At 40.9% G+C, this 24,582-nt stretch overlaps 1 protein-coding gene across 2 annotated transcripts in view; it reads right to left on the bottom strand.

Annotated features, from left to right (window-relative positions):
* The window catches only part of FSHR (follicle stimulating hormone receptor), a gene marked incomplete at both ends in the record, with an annotated part of 158,959 nt that overhangs the window by 41,369 nt on the left and 93,008 nt on the right, over nucleotides 1-24,582 (bottom strand). For both annotated transcript variants that reach the window (XM_081068832.1, XM_081068833.1), the window contains 2 exons: nucleotides 7,756-7,830; nucleotides 10,387-10,461. In XM_081068832.1, coding sequence (XP_080924958.1) covers nucleotides 7,756-7,830; nucleotides 10,387-10,461 — 150 coding nt within the window. The remainder of the gene's footprint in view (nucleotides 1-7,755; nucleotides 7,831-10,386; nucleotides 10,462-24,582) is intronic.

Below are 24,582 nucleotides of genomic sequence, written 5' to 3'. Positions count from 1 at the left end.
AGCAGCACAAAAATGTCACCATCTTGAAGATTAGGCCTTTTGATAAGAGGACATCTGGCCTTCCTGGAGCTGACATGCTCAGGCTAAAATCTCATCCTGAACTTCAGTGTTCCAGAAGGAAAATCTGGCCACATTTTCCTAGAGTTGACAATGGCAGGCAGAGTTGGCCGTGCTAGACAGATAACTGATAAAAGAAGCAATTGTATAATTTCCATTGTGCCAAAACATCCTTGTAGTCATGACAACATCCTTAGATACTTAACAACACTGACAGCCAGGGAGATGGTTAATAATTTTTCCCCCAATAATCACAGTCCCCTATGTGAGGTGACTTCTAGCCCAGACTGAATTCTTGATGAGTGCTGTCTGCAGGATGATTCTGGGTGGGAGGCACTGGGCGAGGGAGGCTTTGGGGGTTACTAGAGGTGGGTGGACAAAAATCACTACAGTCACTTGGGTCAATATCTGACCTAGTGGTAAATCATATACCAGTGATTGGTTTTTTTGGAATGTGACCCCCATTACCTTCCTATCCCTCCAGGTGCTATCATTACTGTACCCCTGGATTAGGGCAGTTGCCCTAAAGCAGGACTCCCTTGAGTATGTCTGTACCTTGCTGGTGGTCAATCCACAATCCAAGTCATTATTATTGTGTCACTCTTCTGCTCTAGAATCTCTTACAGCTCAGTGTTTCCTACTGTGTTAGGGCTGAAGTCCTTGCCTGAATTTTTTTCCCAGTCTTACCATATCCAATCCATCCAATTATAGTCACATTTCTTTCTTTCCAGAGTATACCTTCTTTTTAGTTGGGACTCAGTTCTCCCCATCCTCTGCCTACTCCACTATGGTCCTTTCACATTCTTTACATTTACTCACCTCTTTCTTTCACAGAAAATTCCTTCTTTGCTGTCTTTTCAAATTTTATTCATCTTTCAGACTGCAGCTAAGTTCATTTTATCCCCAAGAAGCTTTCCCTGACGAGTTCAGCCCAAGGCATTGGGTCAATACTTTCATCTATGACCAGTGCCACACAACTCTACAGAAGTGCTACTATTTTCATAAATTAATGGTTAATTGTCTTTTCTTCCTAAAGACTGAGCTCCTTGAGAGTTATCTATTGATGTCTCCTGTATCTCTCACAAGGCCCTCCTTCCTTTCTCAATCACCCTTCTAAAACATCACTCTCTGCTTCCTTTGCTTTATTTTTCTTTACACTATTTTTACCACCTGACATTGTCCAACATGGTTTGTCCCCTGAACTAGAGTATAAGCTCCATAAAGGCAGAGGCTTCATCTGTCCTGTCATCTTTTGTATACTCAACAGCTACAACAAAGCCCAGGATGTAGTATGACCTCAGTAAATGATTGACCGAATGAATGAGTTTGTAATTATTGGCCAGCTTACACCCAATGGGATGGAGAAATGGGGGGGGCACCCATCCTTTCCACCATGTACATGGCTGCCATAATGTCTAACAATGAATTCTATTATGGATCTTTTCCCAGCCACCATAGAAAGCCAAACATTGGTGAGTACCCAAAGAACCAGAGTAATACAATCTATAGACACTGCACATTCCTGTCAGCAGAGCTCTGTAACCAGGGACGGCAAGCAATGCCATCTTACTTCTATAAAACGCATGTACTTTCACAGTCCTGCCTACTTGTTGCATTACTGTGAGGCTCAAATGCAATGGAGTATGATAAAAAGCATTAAATTGTAATTCAACAAAAAAAAATGGGAAGCATTAGCCAACCAGCTGGCAGTGTGAAGAACTGAAAATGATTTTGATGGAGATGGCAAGGAAGATTGTGGACCACTAGTGTTGAAAATAAACATAAAGGGATGTTAGGAGTCCTCCATTAGAACTCTGCAGGAAATGTACTTTTGTTTGTTGGAAGGACCATTCTGAATATGTCAGGAGTTCAGTAAGAATGTATTTCCGTGTCTGAACGCCACTCAGTGGGTTCCATCCAAAAGAAAGAGTTAAAGAGGCCTTCTTTTAAAACCTTAGAAATATTGGAAGGGGAAGTAGAAATCACCACCACCACCAACACCACTATGAACATCATTATCAAATTAATTTTTCAAACAGCCTCAAAAGGTAGGTATTATTATTTTAAGCAGAAGAGAGAACAGAGGTACAAAGAGATGAAGTCCCTTACATGTGCTCCCTTAGCCAGTAAATCACAGGGTCAGGAATTTAATAAGAATTGCTAACATTTACTAAGAATTTTCTAGGGGCGGCCAGTTAGCTCAGTTGGTTAGAGCGCGGTGCTCTTAATAACAAGGTTGCTAGTTCGATCCCTGCATCGGTCACTATGAGCTGTGCCCTCCACGACTAGATTGAAAAAACTACTTGACTTGGAGCTAATGGGTCCTGGAAAAAACACACTTAAAATAAATCAAAGTTAAAAAAAAAAAAAAAGAGTTGTCTAAATGTCAGCCATTCTTCTAAGTACATCATTTAATACAATCAAGGATGCAGGCAATGTTATTCCTAGTTTACTGAGACTTAGAGAAGTTAAGCTGGTTACCCAAGGTCACACAACTAACAAGGGCAGGGCTGACACCTGAGCCCAGATAGGTGGCCCTGGAATCTGTGTGCTTCCTTGCTACTCTGTGCTGCCTCCCAAGTCCTGCCTCTGTCCCTTTGCCATGCAACTTCCAACAAATGCTTTTATAATCAGAGATGCTACTTTCATTACTCCTACAAACCAAATGAAAGAGAGGAATGCAGAAAAAGAGGGATTTCTGGATTCCCGGGCAGGGAAGAAACAGCCTGAATTGCTGAGGTGAGTCCCAGTGAAGAATCTCCTGGAATGATCTCCAACTGCAGAAAGCAGATGGCGCGGTTGCCATTAGCAGGCTTCCTAAGGAGGTGTAACAGGCCCACATGTGAGTGGGAGATGGTTGTCAGTTGGGGATGGGGGCCCACCCAGCTGTGTGAAGGGTTTGCTAAAATAGAATTAAGATTTATTGAGTAGCAAAGAACAACATCCAGATGCCTGAGAATTACATTGACAGGATTCAAAGGCAAGAGAATACTGTGTAAACCTTATTTATAGATCAATAGATAGTCTTTAATTCACAAAAGATCAGTTCCAGGAAGGCAAAATGATAAGGGAAGAAATATTGCCTGCAAATATAACACTGACTTAAAAAAAAGCTAACCAGATAAATTCTTCAATGTATATTCTTGTAGTCAAAGTACATTTCTTTATTCATGAATTTTTCCCCTAACCACTTCATGTTCCTCAGTGAAGTATGAAGGCAGTGATGAAGAACTCTGATTTCTAGTTGTCATGAATTCTCTGCCATCAAATGATCAGTATCAAATGGAATCAAAGCTGAGAATTTCAGGACAACTTTTCTAAGTGAGTGTGTGTGTGTGTGTGTGTGTGTGTGTGTGTGTGTGTGTGTGTGTGTAGCAATTAAGATGCTCACGTCAAATGGCAGCTCTCCCCTACCCCTTGTCATTTCCTGCTTTGGTAGCCGTGATACAAATTTATCCTGGCTTAAGGAAATAAACGACTACTCAATCCTACTGGTCTCTCTGGATTTCTTCATCCACTTTTTTTTCTTTTCTTTGAAGCAAGTAGTTCATCATCCAAAAGAATATCTGAAATCGTTGCCATCCACTTCTACCTGGCTGCTGGATCGTGAAGTTGTTTATGACAGCTGCTCAGACATAAATAAGCGCGGAAGGAAGCTCAGCTGGGCTTTGTTTCCATGTTATAACCTTTCAGATTAGAGGGCCAACTTTGAATTTAGGTGTTCCTCTTAGCAGTTTGGAAAATATTTCAAAGGGCAACAGTCTCGTCCTTGAATAGCTGCATTGCTGGTGGACCTGCCTTTGGAGTGCAGAGTTGCTCTGATCCCCAGGATACCCATGTGCCACTTCCTGGGAAGGAGGGTACCTGTGGGGAAGGCTCACCCTGGGTAGTAAGTCAAAAGGCTTAAGGTGGACAATCCTTTGTGTCAATTTTATGATGGGGATCTGCATGGCAGTAGCTATGAAAGAATTTTTTACACTGTAGAATTATGTAAGAATATTTTTTCAGAGAAGTTATGGAATATCCTTTGACAATGACACAACTCCTACAAACTGCTTACTAATTCTTTTCTTTCCCTAGTTAGAAAGCACATTTCAAATGCTCTGAGAACAATTGCCTCCTCTCAGGAAAGGCTGGGACTAGAATCAGTCACCTCCAGCTCTGTCTGGACTTGATAGGGGAGCCAGATGGGACAGGGGAATACTCAGCATCTCAAAGTGAGAAAAGGACACAAAGCAGAGGCTGGACTTGATGATAGATGACACAGATTTCAACCTCTTGCAGAGTCAAAGTCATAGCTTTGTCCCCTGTGTTCTGCCAAAGTGTCCCCTTCCTTTTGTCTAGGGCTGTTCCTTCTATGTCCTCATCTTGCCAAGTTCCTCCCAAGCCCTCAGCCCCCAGAGGGAGGGCTGAGGGTCCTTGTTAGAAGAATGAATTTTTCTGGGCACAAGATGTGGTCCAACATTGGGCTCAACTTCTGCATCTCTTGATTTCAAACTTTGAAATGATTCTTCATCTCCTATTCACCTGCTCTCAGTCCACCATTCTCATTGTTATTCATGCTGTTATCATGGAATATGCGTGTGAAGGGGTGCTTTTCTTCTTGGATCTGTCCTCTGCAGGAGTGCTTCTCATTAGCCACATGTGATAGTTTGTGATTGGAGTGCCCCTTTGCATGTCCCAAGGTGCTTTTGTGCTGTTATAGAAGACCCTGTCGCCCCTCAGATTCCACTCAGACTTTTTCTAAGAAGAAAGGGAAAGAAGGAGGAAAGGAGGGATGGCAATTGGGAGGTAAAGGAGAAGAGAAGATGGAGTGAAGGAACCTAACTGGGTAATAGGCACTAATAATTTATAATTCTATAGTTCTTCATAGTTTGTATACTGAAAAATAACTTGCAAATGTTTTTACATTTAAATGTTTTACAAATAATCTTATTTGGTTTTCACAACCATTCAGATAAGGAAACTGAGGCTTAGAGAAGGTATTAAGTTGGTGCAAAAGGAAGTTGTGGTATATATACACAATGGAATACTATTCGGCGTTAAGGAAAGATGATATAGGAACATTTGTGACAACATGGATGGATCTTGAGAGTATAATGCTAAGCCAAATAAGTCAGACAGAAAAGGCAGAGAACCATATGATTTCACTGACATGTGGTATGTAAACCAAAAACAACAAAAGAACAAGACAAACAAATGAGAAACAAAAACTCATAGACACAGACAATAGTTTAGTGGTTACCAGAGGATAAGGGAAGTGGGGGGAGGGAGATGATGGTAAGTGGGATCAAATATCTGGTGATGGAAGGAGAACTGACTCTGGGTGGTGAACACACAATGGGATTTATAGATGATGTAATACAGAATTGTACACCTGAAATTATGTAATTTTATTGACAATTGTCACCCCAATAAATAAATTTTAAAAAAATTTGGTGCAAAAGTAATTGAGGTTTAAAGGGTTAAAAATTGCAAAAATTGCAATTACTTTTGCACCAATTTAATAATAGTCTACCTAGCTAATAAATATCTAAAATCTAGTCCTGATTTCATATAACTTTTTTTTTCTTTTCTGTACTGCTCCATTAGACACAACGGTATGTCCCAAAGTCCCAAAGTCTTCTTTTCGCATTAATGCCAAACACTTCTAGGTAAAGCTAAAGGTCTTACATAGTGCCTGACTCTCTATTCAACGCTCACAGAAATTTTCCTGAGGATGGACTGGTAACATTTGGTTGATTAGAAATGATCATTCTACAAACAACTTAATATATTTACTAATGTTTTTGAGCACTTCATAGTATAAAATATTTTATAAAAAATATTTTCATCTGTAGGTCTCACTTAAGGCTCAGAAAAGCCATGTGCATCATCTCAGAAGTCCAGTGGTTGGCCCAAGAATAAATAGTGGGGTTAAGATGAAGCCATAGATTTTCTGCTTCTAAGGCCCGTGCCTTTTCTGTTCCCCCACATTTCTTCCACTGGGTATGTGCCTAACTCAGGCTATTCTCTGCAGAGTGTACAGCAAAGTCTATTTAGGGAGCCAAGACTCCAAAGTCTGATACTAGAAGTGGTCATAACTCTAACCTGCAAAATGCAGGGCCCCTTATTCAGAAATGTTTATGTATTTCAAGACAGGACAGCCGAGAACTAAACCAAGTCCGAGGTTCTCTGAGTCGGGGCCCTTTGAGCACGGGGCTCTGTCTGACTGCACAGGTTGCTGGCCAATAACGCCAATGTGCTGCTGACACACACTCAAGAGTGGACGACCTTGTTTCTTTCTCAGATCCTTCCTGGAGTTTCTGTCAGAGAATGGAAGTTCTAGGTCACATGTACTCTCTTCTGTGAAATCTTTTATTTCATCAGTCAGAGCTCTAAGGCGCATATACCTGCTAACTCCAGGTCTCATGGATCAGAATTTAGGGACAGAGTCATAATAGCAGTAGTAACTAATATTTATTGAGCATTTACTCTGTGACAGACACTGTGCAAAACATTTATGTGCTTTGCATTGATCACAAAGATGGCCTCAAATCTGTATTCTTTCCTGTATCTACACATGTAGTAGTGTAACTTTGCAGCCTTTTCTCATCAAGAAGATGAGTCTGTTTCTCCACCTCTTGAATCTGGGCTGACCCTATGACTTGCTTTGGTTAAAAAAATGCACCAGAAGAGATGGTATGCTAGTTCAGGGTTTTGGTCTCAAGAAGCCTGTGAGTTTCAGCTCTCTCTCTCCTTTGGAACCCAAGGACTGCCATGAGAACAAGCCTGTTAGCCTGCTGGAAGTGAGCATTACCTGGGGGAGAGCTGTCGTTTCAACTGAGACCATCCAGAGCGGTTAGCCCCCAGGTGACCTGCCAGCTAATTGCAGGTGCATGACTGAGCTGAGTTGAGGTCAGGCAAACAGTTCAGTCAGCAGAACCATTCCTCTGATCAACTCACAGGTGAGAAATGATACAATTGTTGTTTTAAAATTCTGTCTTTTGAGGGTAGTTGTTTATGCATTATGATTATGTTAATAGATAACAGATTTATTATTTCCATTCTCTTGACAAGGAAACAAGCTTTGAGAGGTTAAGTTCTTTCTCGGATCAGTGGCAAGTAAATGGGCCCAGAAAGTGTGACTCCATAGCCCAAATTCTTATGTTTTTTTGTGAAGCCCCATCATAACACCCAGGGCTCTGCCCAGCCCTCAGCTAATTTGAAAGCCATTTGAGTAGAGAAGTAATGTTTTTTGCTGATGGGGGTAGACCCAAGGAATGGAGTGCTGCTGATAAATACCATGTCTGTTATTAACTAAAACTTACAAAATAAACACTGTCACCTATCAAAGGAAAACAAGGCATGTATGCAGAACAAGAGAAACGATGTCTTTGAGGTTAAGCTAAATGCCAGTAGAAATTTGGGCCACATCTGAACACTAAATTAAGACTGAGTTCTGCAAAAGGTCAGTGTGACAATCCCATTAGTGCAAATGGCATTCCTTTTAATGTCTCTTTTGGTAAATGAAAACAAAATGAAATTATGTTAGTGGAATTCACTCATTAAACTTAAATCCACTGGCAGGTGTTTCCACTTCTTCCCCACATCTTTGATAAAAAGCAGTTGCTCCCCAGAGTAGCAAGTGGACATTTTGCTGAAATGGGAATACACCATATTGACCATAAAGGGGCATCAAAATACAGGAATCCTTACAGATATCGGAGATTGGGAAGGTTCTGGAAGGCGTCAGTGTCGATGTATTGCAGATTGTTGGCCTTCTCAATTCTACTGTAAAAGAAAAAAAAACTTGAATGTGATCTCAATAGTAAAGAATGCTGTAGTATTTTTGACATTATGCAGAGTATATCAATAAATAATCATCTATCCATCCATCATTTCAATAAAAATTGAGCATGCATGCGGTGTCTTTTACTATGCTGAATTGTGCAAACTAAATATTAACCCTGTCCTGTTTAATTCTCATCACCAAAGTCCTCCTGGCCTTTATCCATCAGAGCCAAACAGAGCACTGGCTGGGTGAGCCACTTTCACTCTGAGCACGGCTGAGTCTTTAACCAGTAAGGATCTCTCATGGTCTGGGGAAGTTAAGAGGGTAGGGATGAGGCTGATATGGGGAAACGAGCTTTTGTCTGGCCAGGAGACAACAGATGAGGGTATAGAAAACAACAAAAGGCGGTGAAAAGAAGATGGGAGGGAAGGAAAATGGGTGAGGGGCAAAAGGAGATTGGAGAAAAAGACAGTGAAGAGGCAAAGGGAAACAAAGATTGGAGGACAAACAGTGGCCATCTCTGGTTCTAAACATGAAATCCCAGCAGACAGTAGCTGGCTATGTGCCCGTGATACCCTTCCTGCTGTAGACTGCGGCTGCTCCCTTACGGCTAGTGGGAAGGTGACTTCTGGCCCAGGTTGGCCTATGCTATGTCCTGATCAGTAGTCGGGAAGTGAGCATGTTCACATTTTGGATTCCAACAGAGACAGGCTGCCCTTTCCTCATCTTTCTGGATCAATGTATATTTGCAGAGATGCTCTGTGTTAATTACTTCCTCCCTGTTTCATTAGCTTTTATGTTTTAGAAACATGTAGCTAGCTACCCAGATCCAAGTCCCAGGTAATTAATCATTTTAAGTACAGTCGGTGCTACATGGGGGTGAGCCCTCTCCATGCTGGGAAGGGATGAAAGAGCTGTCCCATTAGCTCATTGAACTGCAGAGGGGAATGCCTGCATGACCCCGCCCAGAGGGCTGGCTGCCCTTTGGTTCATTTCTCTGATATTCCCTGTGGCTTCTGAGAACCTCATCAGGTTTCTTTTTCCAACTAGTGTAAGGAGAGGCCAAGCAGAGAGAGAAGAAAGGAAGGAGCAGGAGGTCAATTGGGGGAGTAAGGGAAGACATTACTTGCAGGGGTTTAATGACAAGGAGGAAGAAAGAGGGTGGTGGGCAGGGTGGGTGGAAGGAAGGGAAAGGGAGGGAGAGTTTGCCAAAATGGACAGACTGTCATTCCTAAACAAAGTGGTGTGTGTGTGTGTGTGTGTGTGTGTGTGTGTGTGTGTGTATTACATGCTGGTCATTAGAGATCATATATATGTATATGTATATTCTCTACTGATACTCGGCAAATGCTCAACACTCTTTAAATATATACAAAAGAGTAGAGATTTATGTTCAAGTTTTTATTCTGCTGTGGATTTTACTGAGTGACTTTAGACAAGCCTCATAACTTCTCTGTGCCTTTCATTGTTCATCTGTAAAATTAGAAAAGTGGTTCATTGGCTTTCCTACTTGTGTTTTCTGGGAATTTTGTGAGATAATAATATATGCTCCACGGAAGAAACCTTTCCAGTGACATTAGTTGAGAATCACTTAATACAATACCCTTCTTGGAGATTCCAAGTGTATATTTCCATACTACAGGTGCTGAGCCGTTTTCCAAAGTGAGTGAATCTAACTTTGTTTTCCCAATGTTTCCTAATCTTATTTGACCGTAGCATCTTTTACTCTTTTTTAAACACTTGATAAATTCCTGAGTGTTTAATGATACACATAATCTACTTTGGAATATTCTGGACCAGACAGTCTCTAAAGTCTCTTCTAGCCTGGACAATCTATGGTAATTATATGTAATTATATGACAATCTATGGTGATTCTATGAAGTAATGTATGGTAATTATAGACTGTTATGAAACAGAAGCAGATTTGTGTGAGTATTGACATGCATGTAAACTAGAATGTCAACAAGAGAAAGCAAACTTGATTGGAACAGTAGAGGAATCAAGGACCATTATGACACACTCTATGCCAGTTGATGTGTTATTCTCATTTACATTTATCATCTCATTTATTCATCGCAGCAATACTATGGGGCATGCGATTTTATCATTCTTGTGTATTGAGGAGAAAGCTAAGTCTCAGAATGATTTTCTTTCTTGGCCAAGGTTTATTGGTGATTATATGGCATAGACAAGTATTCAAACTAGGACTACTCATCTTCACCTACATTATGTGAGACTAATTTTGGGCTTTGGAATAACTTTGAATGAGAGGATGAGATGGAGGTACTTGCTCACAGTCACAGAGCGTGGTTCTTGGGTTTACTATGCAAAGGACTCTGGGAGGGACCGAGTGGGATAAGACTAGGCTCTGAACTGGTGCCTGAATCCCAGGCAGAGGGACTCATGACGGTGCCTTTTAGGTTGATTTGGACATCTTAAAATGAATTCTAGGGATCTGAGGTCAGGGCAGAACTAAGTTCTCCAAGGAGTATAAATGGACTTTAAGGCAATTGACAAGAAGAGTCATGAGCCAACCCCACAGATTCTTGCTTACATTTCATGTAATTTGGGCAGATTGGAGAACACATTGGCCTCTATCACTTCCAAGACATCATTCTGCGAGATCTCTCTGAGAAGAAAGAAGTATAATTCAAGTCAGTTCAGTTAACTCCATAAATGGATTTAGAGCTCAGCACAGAGCCTCATGCTTAGGATGATTCATGAGCTTCAGGAAAACACTGTTTCTGTTCTCGATGAAGTCAGCTGTAGTAATGAGACAAAACTAACATATTAGATGCTAATAGTTACAGAATAGTGAAAGAACAAGCCCAATGCAATGACTCAGTTTAGAGGTTATTCAGTCTACAACCGTAGAAACTGAGGTCTGGACAGGGAAAGGGACTTGCTTAAAGATATTTAGGGAATATACAGGATGAAAACAACCTTTAAGTTCTCTCCATTGGGGGTCAGTAAACTTTTTCTACAGGGTCAGGTAGTAAATACTTTTTGGCTCAGCAGACCATTTGGTCTCTGTTGCAATTATTCAATTAATATTTAGGGCAAAAGTAATCATAGATAACATGTAAATGAACAAGCATAACTGTTCTCCAATAAAATCTTATTTATAAAAACAAGTGGCAGGTTGGATTTGGTGCCACAGGCTGTACTTCAGTGACCCTGCCCCACACCATGGAGTCAAGTTCTTCTCTCTGCTAATCTGGCTGTGGGAGATAAGAACCCCAGTTCAGTCTCTTTTAAATAAGCATGGATTAAAATCCCCCCCCCCTTTATGCCATTGCCCAAGTGGGGTTGTTATTACAAGGTCTTTGGCATTCATGTTGTCTTGGCCTAAAATACCCAAGAAAGATCCTTCAGATCACAGCTTTTTTCCTCCTGGAGTAATGTGAGGCCAGTACAGAATGTAGTCCACTATGCAAAAGCCTAGAGTTTACGAGGAGAGAGGGTGGCTTAATCAGTTAATGTCTGTAAAGTGGCTCACAGATGAAACATGCTATTATTAGGCCTCCTGAGGAAGACTCTCATGCAGTTTTAATGCAGGAGCTGAGAGTGTCTCAGGAAACCTTATAGGCAGCAGGCGTTCGAATTGGCTGAGGCAGAAGCGCTGTCTGCTGACCTGGGGTTTAGCTGAAGAGCTGTAATAAGGCTCTTGATCAAGAGAATGGCCTGGAGGGCAGAGCCAGGCAAGAGAACGCCTGTTGGGGCGGGGAAGTCTGATTGTGAGCTGCAGCCACCTCCGTGAGGGAGGCTGGTGACACCTGGGGCTTGTCACCTCAGTGGAGGTAGGATCATTTCACAAGCCCCGATGAGTGAGGAGACATTTTGTGAGAGAAAAGTACCTCTTAGCCTATGATAGCATCTTTCATGATTCATTTGGTCAAGTCTTCACAATTTTTATAGTTGAACATAGATAAGGGTAGTGGTGTGTGTGTGTGTGAACTAGGACATGTTGGCCATTGGCCATTTATTTAGCTTCTTTGTCCTGCAAGTGGAAGGAATGCTGGAAGACCAAGAATGAGGAGTAGGAAAGGGGTGGTACACTTATAAAAATAAGACATTTATTTGAACACTTAAAGGAGGAGTGAAAGAGTTGTACAGGTAGAGAATAAGGCCTGGAGGAAAGAACTAGATGATGGAGAGGGGTTTAAATGCAAATAGGGCTATGTCCTACAAAAGCTATTTCCAGGTTCACTTACATTTACCAATCCATTTCGACATCACTCGTGATAATTTCTCAGCCTACTATTGCCTAAAATGTAGACATTTCTTCTTAAAAGAGAACTGAAAATTACTAGAACAAACAAGCCAAGAAACACAAGTTGAGAAGGTAGTCCATTTTTATGGCCTTGTCTTCAAAGATGGGAGAGGGTGCTGGAGCTGGGTGGAGGTGGGGGTGCCTTTGCCTGGATGAGGGTTGGGGGAAGGAGAACAGTGTGCTGTAGTGGAAACGTCACTCACTGAGAAATTCAGTCCAACCCAGTTGTCTCTAGTTATTTCTGTTATAATTTATTTGGTGTCTACTATTTACCAGCCACTCTGTGTACTTTCTCTCCGGTCCTTTTGACATACCTGTGGAGTTGGTATTTTGATTTCTTTATTAATAAACAGCCCCATTTGTATGTAGAACCAGCTCAGCAGACTGCATGCTTGGAACACTTCCTTTTGCATGCCCTGCCTCCCAGGCCACATTGGGCTCGGTATTCCCTCTCCTATGCGTTGAATCAAGAGAAATAAAAAATTATTCCCTCCCACAGAATTGTACACATAAGTTCATAGCAGCTTTATTTGTAATAGCCAAAAATTGAGAACAACCCAATGGATAAACTGTGGAATATCCATGCAATGTAATACTACTCATGAATAAAATGGAACAAACTGCTGATACAACATTGAATCTTTAAAAAATTATGCTGAGTGAAAAAAATCCATACACAAAAGAATGCGTACTACATGATTGCATTTATATGAGGTTCTAAAATAGGCAAAACTAACCTATAATGACAGAAATCGGAATAATTGTCGCCTGAGGCCTGGGATGGAGGTTACTGACAGGAAAGAGGCAGGGGAAACTTTCTGGGGTGATGGAAATGATTTCTATCAAGATTAGGGAGGTAGTAACATGGTGTGTATACCATTTGTCTAACTGATTGAACATTAAGCTTACAATGGGTGCATATATTTCATTTTATATAAAACATACCTTAATAAAGTTGTTTGAAAATAACTTTATTCATAGGAAGGCATGTAAAACTTCTTTTTGTTTGTGTTTTGAGAAGTCTAAATTAAGACAACTAATGGAAGAATCTTGGTTCTATTGTCTGGCCAGCAGGTGGAATTCAAATCCTGTTTCTGACCTGGTGATTCTAAATTAGGTTCCTTTCTGTCTTGGCTATCTCCTCCCTTCTCCTATACATACAGTGAATAATGGGACTAGATCAGAGTTTCTCAGCTCTGGCTGCACATGAGAATCTTATAGTGGACCTTTAAAAAATCCCAAAGCCTGGGTCCACACAAGAGGGTTGGATTTATTTAGTCTGAGGTTTGACTCTGGCATTAGCTTTTTCTCTCTTTAATTCTCCAAGCAATGGTGATTCTAATGTGCATGAAGGATTGAGAACTGCTGGCTAGATGACCATTAAGGTCCCTTTTAGATCCATGATTTCTGTCTTAAAATTTGCTTCAGGAGCAAGGGCCAATTTTCCCTTGGCTGTTAAGACAATAAATTAGATAAATAAGGTTCTTGGAGTCCAAGAGGCAATGAGACAAAATAGTAACAAGAGAATCCTGGAGATAAAACCTGGAAACAGGAGTGAAATAGAAGAAGGCAGCACTAGTTAGGTTTAGCTTTTTCATAACTAAGAAAATTTAATCAAAGAGTCACAACATTTCCAATGTTCAGTGTGTGTAGCGAGAGATGTTGTGGGAAATACATAACACCTTACATTTGGTTAGTATTGATAACCGACAAAGTATTTTATTTCTATGCATAACTTCGCTCCATTTTCAGTGTACTGTGCAAATTAAGAGTTAGTGCAGCCAATGCTATCTCCGGTGAGATTAACAGAGGTGACCTGGCTTGGCTAAGATACTACACAATTATGAGGATCACTTCACTGGTCTTTGAAGGGAGAAGGTGGAATCTTTACATCTGAAGAACTTACATAATTAAGAAATCATTCTTTGTCTGAAAAGATTCAGTTAAGAATTTTCTTTGCAATTGTGACAAATTATTACAATTGGCAGAATTCAAAGTATGATGCTAGTTCCTTAGAGTCAAAGGTAAAGGTTCATCAGAGGAGTGCTCTAAGGATGTGATAGATCTCAAAGTGTGGTCCGCTGGTCTAGCTCATAAAACTACTTTCATAATAACACTAAAATAAAAAAAATTCACATTGTAAGCATACACTGGAGGCCCACTTGACGTGATATGGCAACAGCTATAATGCAGAAGCAGACATGAGAATGCATGTCTTCCATTAAGCCAGAGGTTAAAATTTTTTGCAAATATGTAAAACCATGGTACTCTTCTTACTAATATTTTTTTAAAGATGTTTATTTTGCATAAAAAACTGTTATTTATGTTAACATGTATGGATTTATTGTTTTTAAGTGAACTAACAAATGAATAAAATATTTCCCAATTTTAATTCCTAGTATGGTAAACATAGGTCACTATGACCCACATAAGCAAAATCCCTTTTGTGTCTTTAATAATTTTTAAGAGCGTAGAGATCCTGAGACCAAAATGTTTGGCAACTGTCAGTGAATGCTGCCCTTCTTGGGTGAGGGATGCTGACTGTGGGAAGCTTATTTCCAGAGAGAGGTTCTCATCTTCTAGGACAGTGCTTCTCAATTATTCACATATGAATCATCTGGGAATATTTTTGAAATGAAGATTCTCAGTGGAAAGATCTTGAGTAGGGCCTGAGGTTCTGTATTTCTAATACTTCAGGTAAGGGGATGTGTGGGGACAGAGTCCCAAGAGCAGTTTCCACGTTCTTGACCTCACATGGAAGGGTGTTGGCTTGGATAGTAGATGGCCATCAGCTAATTGGCCATCAGTTGTAACAAGTTAGCCATTAGCCACTAATACAACTACCATGGCTATGCTAGGGGGTTGGTTTGTTAGCAGAGAGCAGATTGCAGCTAGCAAGTGGGGTTGGTTGGCAGAGAAGCGGATAGCAGATTGCGGCTCCTGCTTCCTGTGTCTAAAACCCTGCCGCCAGCGAGAATATAGTTGTATGACTCTCCTATCTATGGCTTCACTGGTGTTTCTTTTTGGCCTCACCATATCCTGTGTTTTTATGTGGGGAGCCGGACCAGAGACCCCGCATTGCCAGGATGGTGCTGGGATCACACTTTGGTTTGCAAGGTTCTTTAGAAGAATGGTAATAATATCCCACCAGACAGTTCTCCCCAACACACACATATGGGTGGACGTGAAAGGCGTGAGAGAGTAGTCCAAATCAGCTTAAGAGGAGTACTTTATTTTAAAAATCCTACATCTCCTCTGCAAAGCCTTTCCTTATGCTATAATCATTGAAGTTTTCTTGTCCTCTCTGTTCTCACAAGACTTCTTTCATTTCTCAGTTAAAGCAATTACTACATTGTTTTGTCAGTGATTTTTTTTTTGGCAGGGTGGTTATTGTCTAATTATCCAACGTGACTTTATGTTCTCGGCTGGTACTTATACATCTATCTTTGTATCTTCAGCATCTAGTGTTAAGTTGGCATGTAATAGGTACTCAGCAAATGTTTAGTGGATGGATGAGTAGATGAAGGAAAAGTAGTCTTCGGGTCCAGAAATGGCATCCGCAAAAGTGCGATGGAGATGAAGTTTATCTTCGGTATTTGTTCACCCTCTTTTCTGTAGGCAACATGCCGGAGTCCAGTGGTCTGGAAATGGTGGCCAAGGCTAGCTTGTTTGTGAGTTAGACTTTTGTCCCAGTGGTTTTTATACTTAATACAACATGCCAGGAGCGCACACATGTATTTGGTCTACTGCACTAATAGCATCTGAAAGCCTTTAGTTCTACCTCTCTGGATCCTAGATGAGGTCCTTGAATTGACAAAACATCCATAGAGGAGAAAACAGGGGAGATGACTAGTGTGACTGTAGAGATGCTTAAAGCATTTGATTGGGGGTTAGAGAAGATGAATTTTAAGATACTTTCTGTGTGTGAAATTCCGTGTTTCTTTGAAGGAATGGGAGATGTACTTGCATGAGGTACTGGGGATTTTCAAGATATCCTGTCTGAAGTAGTTTCAGATCCACAATTAAATTTTACTCTAGATTTGTGTTCTGGTCAGTGGAGTGGTATTCAAATACAAGTACAAACATACATTGAGGATATTGCGGGTTTGATTCCAGATCACCGCCAAAAAGCAAATCATTTTTTTTTCTTTTTTTTTTTGCTGGTGGAGAGTCTTGTATTCAATTTGTAAAAAAAAAATGCAACATCTGTGAAGCACAATAAAGTGAAGTGCAGTAAAACGAGGCATGTCTGTACACTTGATGGAGGAGTGCCAGGAGTAGAGGAGCGGGTGGATTTCAGTAGGAGGAACTTCAGGGAGTGAATGAGCTTGTAGAATTCAGCCAGGTCCAGCATAAAATTTCAGCATATTATAGAGCAGTATTAATTACTCCACCATTTCACCTGATACTCATTTGTTGAATGATGGGACTGTTTCATTCAGAGTAGAGTTGTTGCAGGTTTATAAGATAAAGAATTGTGACCAGCAGTTAAATGTCTCACTAGAATTTCAACGACATCTATGAATTGGAGAACAGGATGTAATAAGAAATCAAATATTTACAGAAACATCTTCTTTGCTTTTTTTGTTGTTGTTGTTAGAGGAGATATTCTCCACTTGGGTCTTCCCCATCTTTTCCCTCTTCCCCTGACTCTCCACACAGCATTTTTCTCCAGTATATCCAGTATACTCCTTCTACCTGGGCAAGTTAGAGTCAACGGCATTAAAAATATTTTGAATATTCACTGAATCACATTTTTTTCTTCTGTTTTTAATAAGCTCAGACTAAATTTAGTTGACTGTTTTTCTTCCTTGAGTTCCCTGTGGTCTGGGATTTCCACCCCCTGCCCCTCCTCCTCCCCGCCCCACACACACTCTGCCATAGCCTTCACAAACTGCACTGGGCTTGCACTGTGGTTTATTGCCTTCAGTAGGCAAAGAACTCCTGGAGGACAGCAACATTGTCTTTTATTATATATAATATCTCGGCATTCCTGCTCCCAGGCAAGCCTTTACTGAATGAATGAATTACCTTTGAAAGATTATAAAAGATTTTCCACCTTTGCTCTTGCACAATAAAGCTATGTTCTTAAAACTTGCAGTAAACAGAATATTTGCAAATCAAATTGTGTATTAGCACAGGAAGGAAGCTTCTTGTTTAGCAGAAACTTGGAGTGAATCTTTCAAAGAGTGAAGAACTAATTCAACAAATGTCCAACAAATTTTGATTAAGCAGCTTTTGTGTTTCAGGCACTAGGCTCAGTGCTGGGGACTGTAAAAATGAATAAAATGGGTCCTGGGTTTTATAATCATCTCTAACTCAGTGACTCTAGTATTTTAGGCTTTACGTAACTGGGTGCTGTCTTTATTTGATGGGCTACATCTGAGTTATTGGAAAAAATAAAATGGATACTTGGCATGTTGCATTTGAATATAACTACAGATATATAAATAATTATATATAGTATCATTTAAAATACTATATGTAGTATATATTATATATAATTGTATATGTATATTAAATGTTATATATGATTATGTATTACAGCTATATGACATATATAGCACATATTATATATATATATACATATATGCATACATATATAAATATATATATAAATATATATATATATTTATTTATATATATATATATGTGGTTTTCTGTATTTCTGCCATGTGTCTACTCCTCTAATTCTTTGGAAAGTGTCCTGTGATATATAATTTAAGTAAATTAGGGCAGGTTAAAAATTCCCATGAAAATTAATTCTAGAAAATTTCATAAAACTTTCCCAGTATATATTCCCACCATCACAGAGAATTCCCTGAAGGCCAGATCCAGAGGCTTTCCAGTACAGATCTGAGTTTGAATCCTGTCTGCATTTTTTACTCGCTGTATAACTGTAGGCAAGTTATAGTGTTGCTGAGCTTTAGTGTCCTTGTCTGTACTATGGAAATAATAACTACCTCACAGGGCTATCAAAGGGATGAAATAAAATGGTAAGTACGAAAGCACAATTGTCATATGGTAATCTCCAATGTCACTGTGCCTGCCTGGCAACCTGTCTTCTTTTCGTTGTGGCATTTAGGACTGAATTCCTCTGTTAGCTGGGAGATACTGGGCTAGCCAACCACTGCACTAGGGACAACAGTGCCAGCAGAGGTCGTAGGAACACTTCTCTTAACTCCACCCAGGGCCATTTATGTTCTTAAACCAGGCTATGGCATTATCCTAAACTCCATTCTGAGGCTTACCCACAGGGACACCTGCCATCTGTCCGATGGCCAACAAAGGAGATTAGGCAGAGCACGTAGGTGCCCCAACAAGGATATCTGCACCACTTAAGTCATAACCGATAAAGCATGCTGTTCCCTTCAAGAGAAGGTCAGTTCAGGGTGGGAGATATTGTCAGGTGTGGTAAACACATTGCCAAAGTCTCCTCTCACCTCCTCAGCTGGCAATAGCTAGCTGCCTTCGTCTTCTGACATATCCCATCTGCTTCTTTCTCCTGGGCAAGGTGAGCCTTCGCTAAATATGCTCTAAAGATGTTCCCCAAATGAGGCAGAGATAAAAGCACCCTCAGTGACTCAACCTAATTCAGATACCGGAATTCAATTCACTCACTTTCAAATACATTGATAACAAATTATTGTGTCCATTTTTAGTTTTGTCCTAATTTAAAATGTTATGTTATTCCAAAATGTAGCTTATTACTTATTTCCCTTGCTTCCCTCAGCAGATAAGGAAAGGGACTGAAAATCACAGTCATAATAGCTAACATTTATTACACACTCATTATGTGCCAGACAATTTTTCTGTACTTCCCATTTATTAAATTGCTTAATGCCCACAACAACACTCTGAGGTAAGTACCATCTTTAGTTCCTTTATAGAAGGGGAGACAGGGGTACACAGAGCCAGTACAGAAAGTTGATCTGGGATGTGAACCCACCATTCACGGGGCCTCAAAAGGATGGCAGAAATCAGATAGGACATATTTCCAGTGACTTGGAAAACTGTTTCCATTTCATACAATCCCGTTGCTATTGTTTAAACTTTCATTAGAGTCAAAATCTTTTTGCGAGTAATATGTCTATAAAACATCTAACTACCACCCCTTCCTCTGAGCTGCATGGCAAGGCAGTATATGTGTTAACATGCACATTCACCTTCCACAGACAAAGTCCGAAACAGTGACTCGTATGATAGGCTCTTTTTAGTACAGTCTCTGTACAAATATAGAGCATGAAAGACAGTAAAAAGCAGTGCTCTTGTCAGCCAGGAATCTGCAGTTTAGAAACAACATGAATGAGAAGTTGAGAGTGCAAAGTCAATAGAATAGAAGTGGAGAAGAGTGTGAGAAAGATGGCAAGTGCCCGACACAGCACATCGTGAACAGCGGGGGTTTAATATATTTCATTATAATATTTTCCCCCGTATACCATATTATTCCTCTCAGCCCTCTCTAAATGTCAGCATTGCTCAAGTTCTGGCTTAGTATCCCTCAAGCTTTCCCTGTTAAAACCACTCTTTTGCTGCCGCCCATGTTATTGGGACAAGTTTCCCTTAGACCACATTCCCATGTCTGCAACTGCCAAAGCTATATTCTACTACATGTTGTGTGAACTCTTCATGGACAATGAGCATAGAGCTCTCCCCTAATTTTCCCCTTATTTTCCTCTCCCAGCTCTCCTCCTCTCTTCAGTCATAGCTGCAGCCAACAGCTCCATCTACCATCCTTCTTGGTTCATTGGACTAAGCCAAGCTTAAAATCCTGGGGTCATCTCTGACAACTCTTCAACATTAAACAGATCTTAAATCCTCTCAATTACTTTTTCCAGTATTTCTTGCAAATGTCCCTTCATTTCCTACCATCATTATCATAATTATGGCTCTTTGCAATTTCCATTAGACCAGTAGTTCTTCAATTGTGCGATGAGTCAGTAGTGGTTTGATGTGGGTCATGAGTCATCTTTTTTCAAACAATTAAGTGTCCCAGTGATTTACTTTAAGAAATTGCAGTAGATTCAAGGTTATGTGTGTAATATGCAAGAAAATAAAAATGGAGTAGCTAGTGGAGAAAAGGGGTGGAGTAGAAGGTGATGGCCTAAGAGTTCATCTCTGCCTGGATACAGGAGAGTAGCTAGTACTTAGTCTTGGGAGTCAAGAGTGAGATTATTGTTTGGGAAAGCAAATGGAATTAAAAGAGGATGATAAAGAGTGAAGGAGAGAGACCAGGGCCTGGGGAAAGGAAAGAGATTTTCCAGAAGCAGAATGATATTAGAAGTGAGAAAAAGTAGACAGTTCCTTTATTACTCTCTGTATGCTTCTCAGAACACTTTAAAACACCAATTCATTGAGTTTTAAGTGATGGAAGACAAGAGGTTGGGGAAGTAATAAGGGAGAGAACACTGTGTGTCGAGGAGAAACGGAAGAGACATAGATTGGGTCACTTGGCTTCAGTGTGGTCTGCCAGCTTCAGCGGAGGCCTGAGAAAGGGAGGTGAGCAGGTTGGAGGGGCCTCTGACACACAAGGAATGGTTACTTGTCTATTGATTCGGGATGTTTGAGCTTGAGCTGTGTAACTCAAAGCTGCAGGAATAATGATGATGGTGAGAATTAACCTTTATTAGACATTTGCTGTGTAGTAGCAGGCATAGTGCTAAGTGCTCTACGTGGCTAATCTCACTAATGGCCTTGTCTTGTCAGGGTCCTGTTCACTTGTTTTTGTCTTAGTTCATATGTGCATGTGAGTGGCAGAATGAACCTGGAAGCCAGATAGGCCTGGATTCAAATTCTAGCATACCATTGCCTAGTTGTGTGACCTTGACAAGTCAGCTAACCCTAACCCTCGTAAGATGTATTGCAGTGGTGTAATTATAACTACTTTTTAAGGGTTTTATGAGAATTATGGATACAATATATGGCATGGAAGAGCTTTCTGTCACCAAAATCTATTTCCCCCACCCCCCGTATTTCTGTGTACACAGCCGAATTCCATTTCCTGGCCAATCTTGCTGTTAGGGATAGCCTTGCGGGGAGAAAGGTCCTCCCATGGAATGTGAGCAGAAGTGATATGTGCCCCCCCCAGGCATGGCTCAAACCCCTCATGTGTGCGCCTCTGTGCTTTGTCTCCCTTCCATCTGACTTGGCTAAGGTGCCCAGGGCAACCTCTGAAGCCATGATTGAAGGTGGTGAAGCTGCTATTGTCCTGGGATCCTAAAAATGCTGACGAATACCACCCTGAACTCCTAGGTGAGAAGGAGGAGCTTGTTCTTAAAGGCGCTGGTATCTTGGAGTTTGTTGTTGCCATCTATCCACTCTAAGACCCGAGGTCCGAATCTAGCCCCCTGCATGGTATCTCATATGTGCCCAACAAATGCTCCTCCCTCAGGTATGAGTTTTGCATCTACCATGTGGTGAAAAATGGGTGTATACAATGTGTTGAGCAAATTTGTGTTGGCTGATTAATTAGGAGTCATGTAGGAGTATTGCTTGGCTATACTGCAAGGAAAAAACCAACCAAAAAATTCCCCTCAACACTAAGTCTGTACTTGACCTCCTCCTTTAGCTACAGACCTCTCTTCTTTAGTGATACAGTGTTTACTGCCTGTGATTGAATTGCTTGGCCTTGGTGATCACCCAGGTGAGCATTCCTTATTGAATTATAGGCCCTTGGCTTTTTTCTGCCTTTTTCAATTAATTCATGGGGGAAAAAAAACAAAAACACTTCAGCATGCCAGAACGAACAACATTTTAACAATGGAGGCTACTAAATCCATTAGCACACAGATCGGGGAGGTGCTCAGGTTAAGAAATTTGAACCCCCAGCTCTCTAAACAGAAGCATGGTGGAGCTACGTAATGAGGCGAGATCTCCTGAGTGGGCAAGAGGAAGTCCTTCATCACTTTAGTCCTTCATCCATTTTCCTCTGGAAGATGTTGCTAAGACCCTCTGTCCCTCAGTACATTTTACACGCAATTCTCTGTAGTTGGCAGGCCTATTGAAGATCATATGAATAATGCATATCCTGCAGGAGGGAAAAAAGCACATAGTGTTGTGCAAAGGTTATGCTGCTTACTATGACTTTTATGACTTCACTGGAGCCAGGAGACCTAGGTTCTAGTCCTGACTTTGCCACACAGTAACCATTCTCCTTGAGTCACTGGGCCTTTTTTCCTCATCTATAAAACAATGCTATTGATTCAAATGATTTTGTGGGTTCCTTCTAGTCCTGTAATTCAGTGATTTTAATTATTCCTATAATTCTGTTATTTAAAGGATGCCCAGTCACATGATCAGCAGTCATCATGAGAGCGAGCTTCCATTGCTCATCAGCTGAGGTGAAGGCAGGGGCTCTCGGAAATATCCTTCTTAGGGCACTGTCCCTCTCCCCATCGCAGTAGCTCTGTGGGCAGAACCATGAGAGAGCAGCAGCAGGGTAGCCAGCAAGGGCCATTCTCCCTGAGGTCTGGGCAAGGTGAGAAAGTGCCCCTGACTGGGGCCATTTTTCTCCTAAAGACAGTGTTTGTTTTACTGTCAGCTTGAAGAGGGCTCCATTGATCTCCCTGTAAGCCAGTGTTGATTTCTGCCTTATCATATATCCCAAGACTCTTTACCAAAGAAACTCCAAATGTGTGTGTGTGTACTAGTCATTGTGGGTTTTCCTGTCCACTTCAGTCACCGCATTGCACCCCGAAATCTTCCTTAGTAATCTCTCTGGTATCTGTCGTGCCTTTTTGCTAGCTTTACCACACCTATAACATAACCTGCCCTTCTGCAACTGGCTTTCATCCTCCTTACAGCCTCTGTTTTCACTCCGTAATACATAATTATCTTTTATGCCCCTTCATTTTCTACCTCATTAACTCTTATTCTTGGCACACACGTGCCTCTTTATGGGCTATAGGGAGGGGACAACAAGGAACTCACATTTGGCGGCTTCTGAATTTGAGTCACATTGATTGTTTTATTTTCCTTTTGGAATACTTGAATGTAGTGCCCTCATAAGCACCCTGCATTAATGCTGTTATCCATCCTGCCCTTTGCTACATTTCCTGAATTCCGGGGCCTATTTTCACTAACTCCATATTGAATTGATTTTATATCCATCTCTGAGCAGTCCATTTCCCTAACCCATCCCAAATGGTAGTTGAAAGTCCTACTCACGTTGGACCTGAAAGTGTCCGTATTTTTATAGCAAAGAGACCTGGATGGTCAGGAAAAAGGAAGGGTGTTTTTTTTGTTTTTTTTTTTTTTTTAATCTTCCTGTTTCATGAGACCTTGCCACTGCCTGGAGAAAAATGCCGTCATTCTAGAAAGTGAGGAGGGCAGTGGATTCTCTTCCAACATGTGTCTTTGATTCAGCCAGTCAAGGCCATGCACGATGCTGGAATCATCAGCCTTGTGTAGTATGTGTTCAGGCCTTTTCTGTGCCTTGGAAACCTTTGTTTAAACAAAAGCTTAAAGAGAAGCAAAACAAAGACTGGAGTTTTTCCTGTTGAGATCTAGGGTGTTGGCTGTGTAGGGCTGAGGAGAACCCAGATGTTCTCACATATTTTGTGAGGGGCTCTTCTGTACCCCTATGCATGCACGCATCTTAATTGTGAAATACATGTTTGTCTTTTACTAACATAATTTCAAGTCATGAATATCCTGTTAGGAAGACATCTTTTAAGACAAGCTTTTTGTTTCATAATGCCCCTGAAATTAGAATTTCGGGGCATCAATAAAGGAAGGAAGGGGCTTTAGTAGCTATCTTCTAGATTTACTTTTCCTACACATGCCTCCTCTCCCCTTTTCAGGTGAAGTAACAAAAGCACAAGAAGCTGTAATTGTATGGGCAAATAATAACTGAGCTAGCCTTGCTCAAGATGTGCTTTACCTATGATGATAGGAGTGCATTTGTAATCATCCATCAAAGTTCTGATACGTGGATCTCCTTGCTGGAGCTGTAAAAGCAATGAGTCGAGGCAAACTGACCTCCAGGAGAAGGGGGTATCTGTGTTATAAGCCAGACAACAGAACTAGCCTCGCAGACCCTCATAAGCTATGTGAACCTGGCAAAGCAACTTAACCTCTCTGGGCCTCAGGTTCCTCATATCTGAAATGAGGACAGTAGTATTGAACTGGTAAACTTTGTGAGGACTAAATATGAAATAATTACATCTTAAGTATCGAAAGCTTGGTAAGTGCTAAAGAAATTGTTGTTATTTTTTCTAGTGCCTAGTGACTGTGAATCCCTTAGGGTCAGGACTTGGCTCTTTTCCTAGCTTGTCACCTCTGCACCGTACAGATACTTCATGAACGTGTGCTGAGTGGAAGACAACATCTGCAGAGCCTGAAGTCCTTTGCCTTATATTGATTAAAGTAAACATTTCCTTTGGCCTCACACCTGAGTTGTGGAGCAGGAAGAAACCCATTCCATTTTTAAGGCCCAATCTTTAAAGTTTTCTCCAAGAAAGCCTTCTCTAATCCTCC

The sequence above is a fragment of the Rhinolophus hipposideros genome (assembly GCF_964194185.1).
Source record: "Rhinolophus hipposideros genome assembly, chromosome: 12".
NCBI lineage: Eukaryota > Metazoa > Chordata > Mammalia > Chiroptera > Rhinolophidae > Rhinolophus > Rhinolophus hipposideros.
The sequence above is the reverse complement of the archived record's forward strand: the minus strand, read 5'-3'. Positions and strand labels throughout refer to the sequence as shown.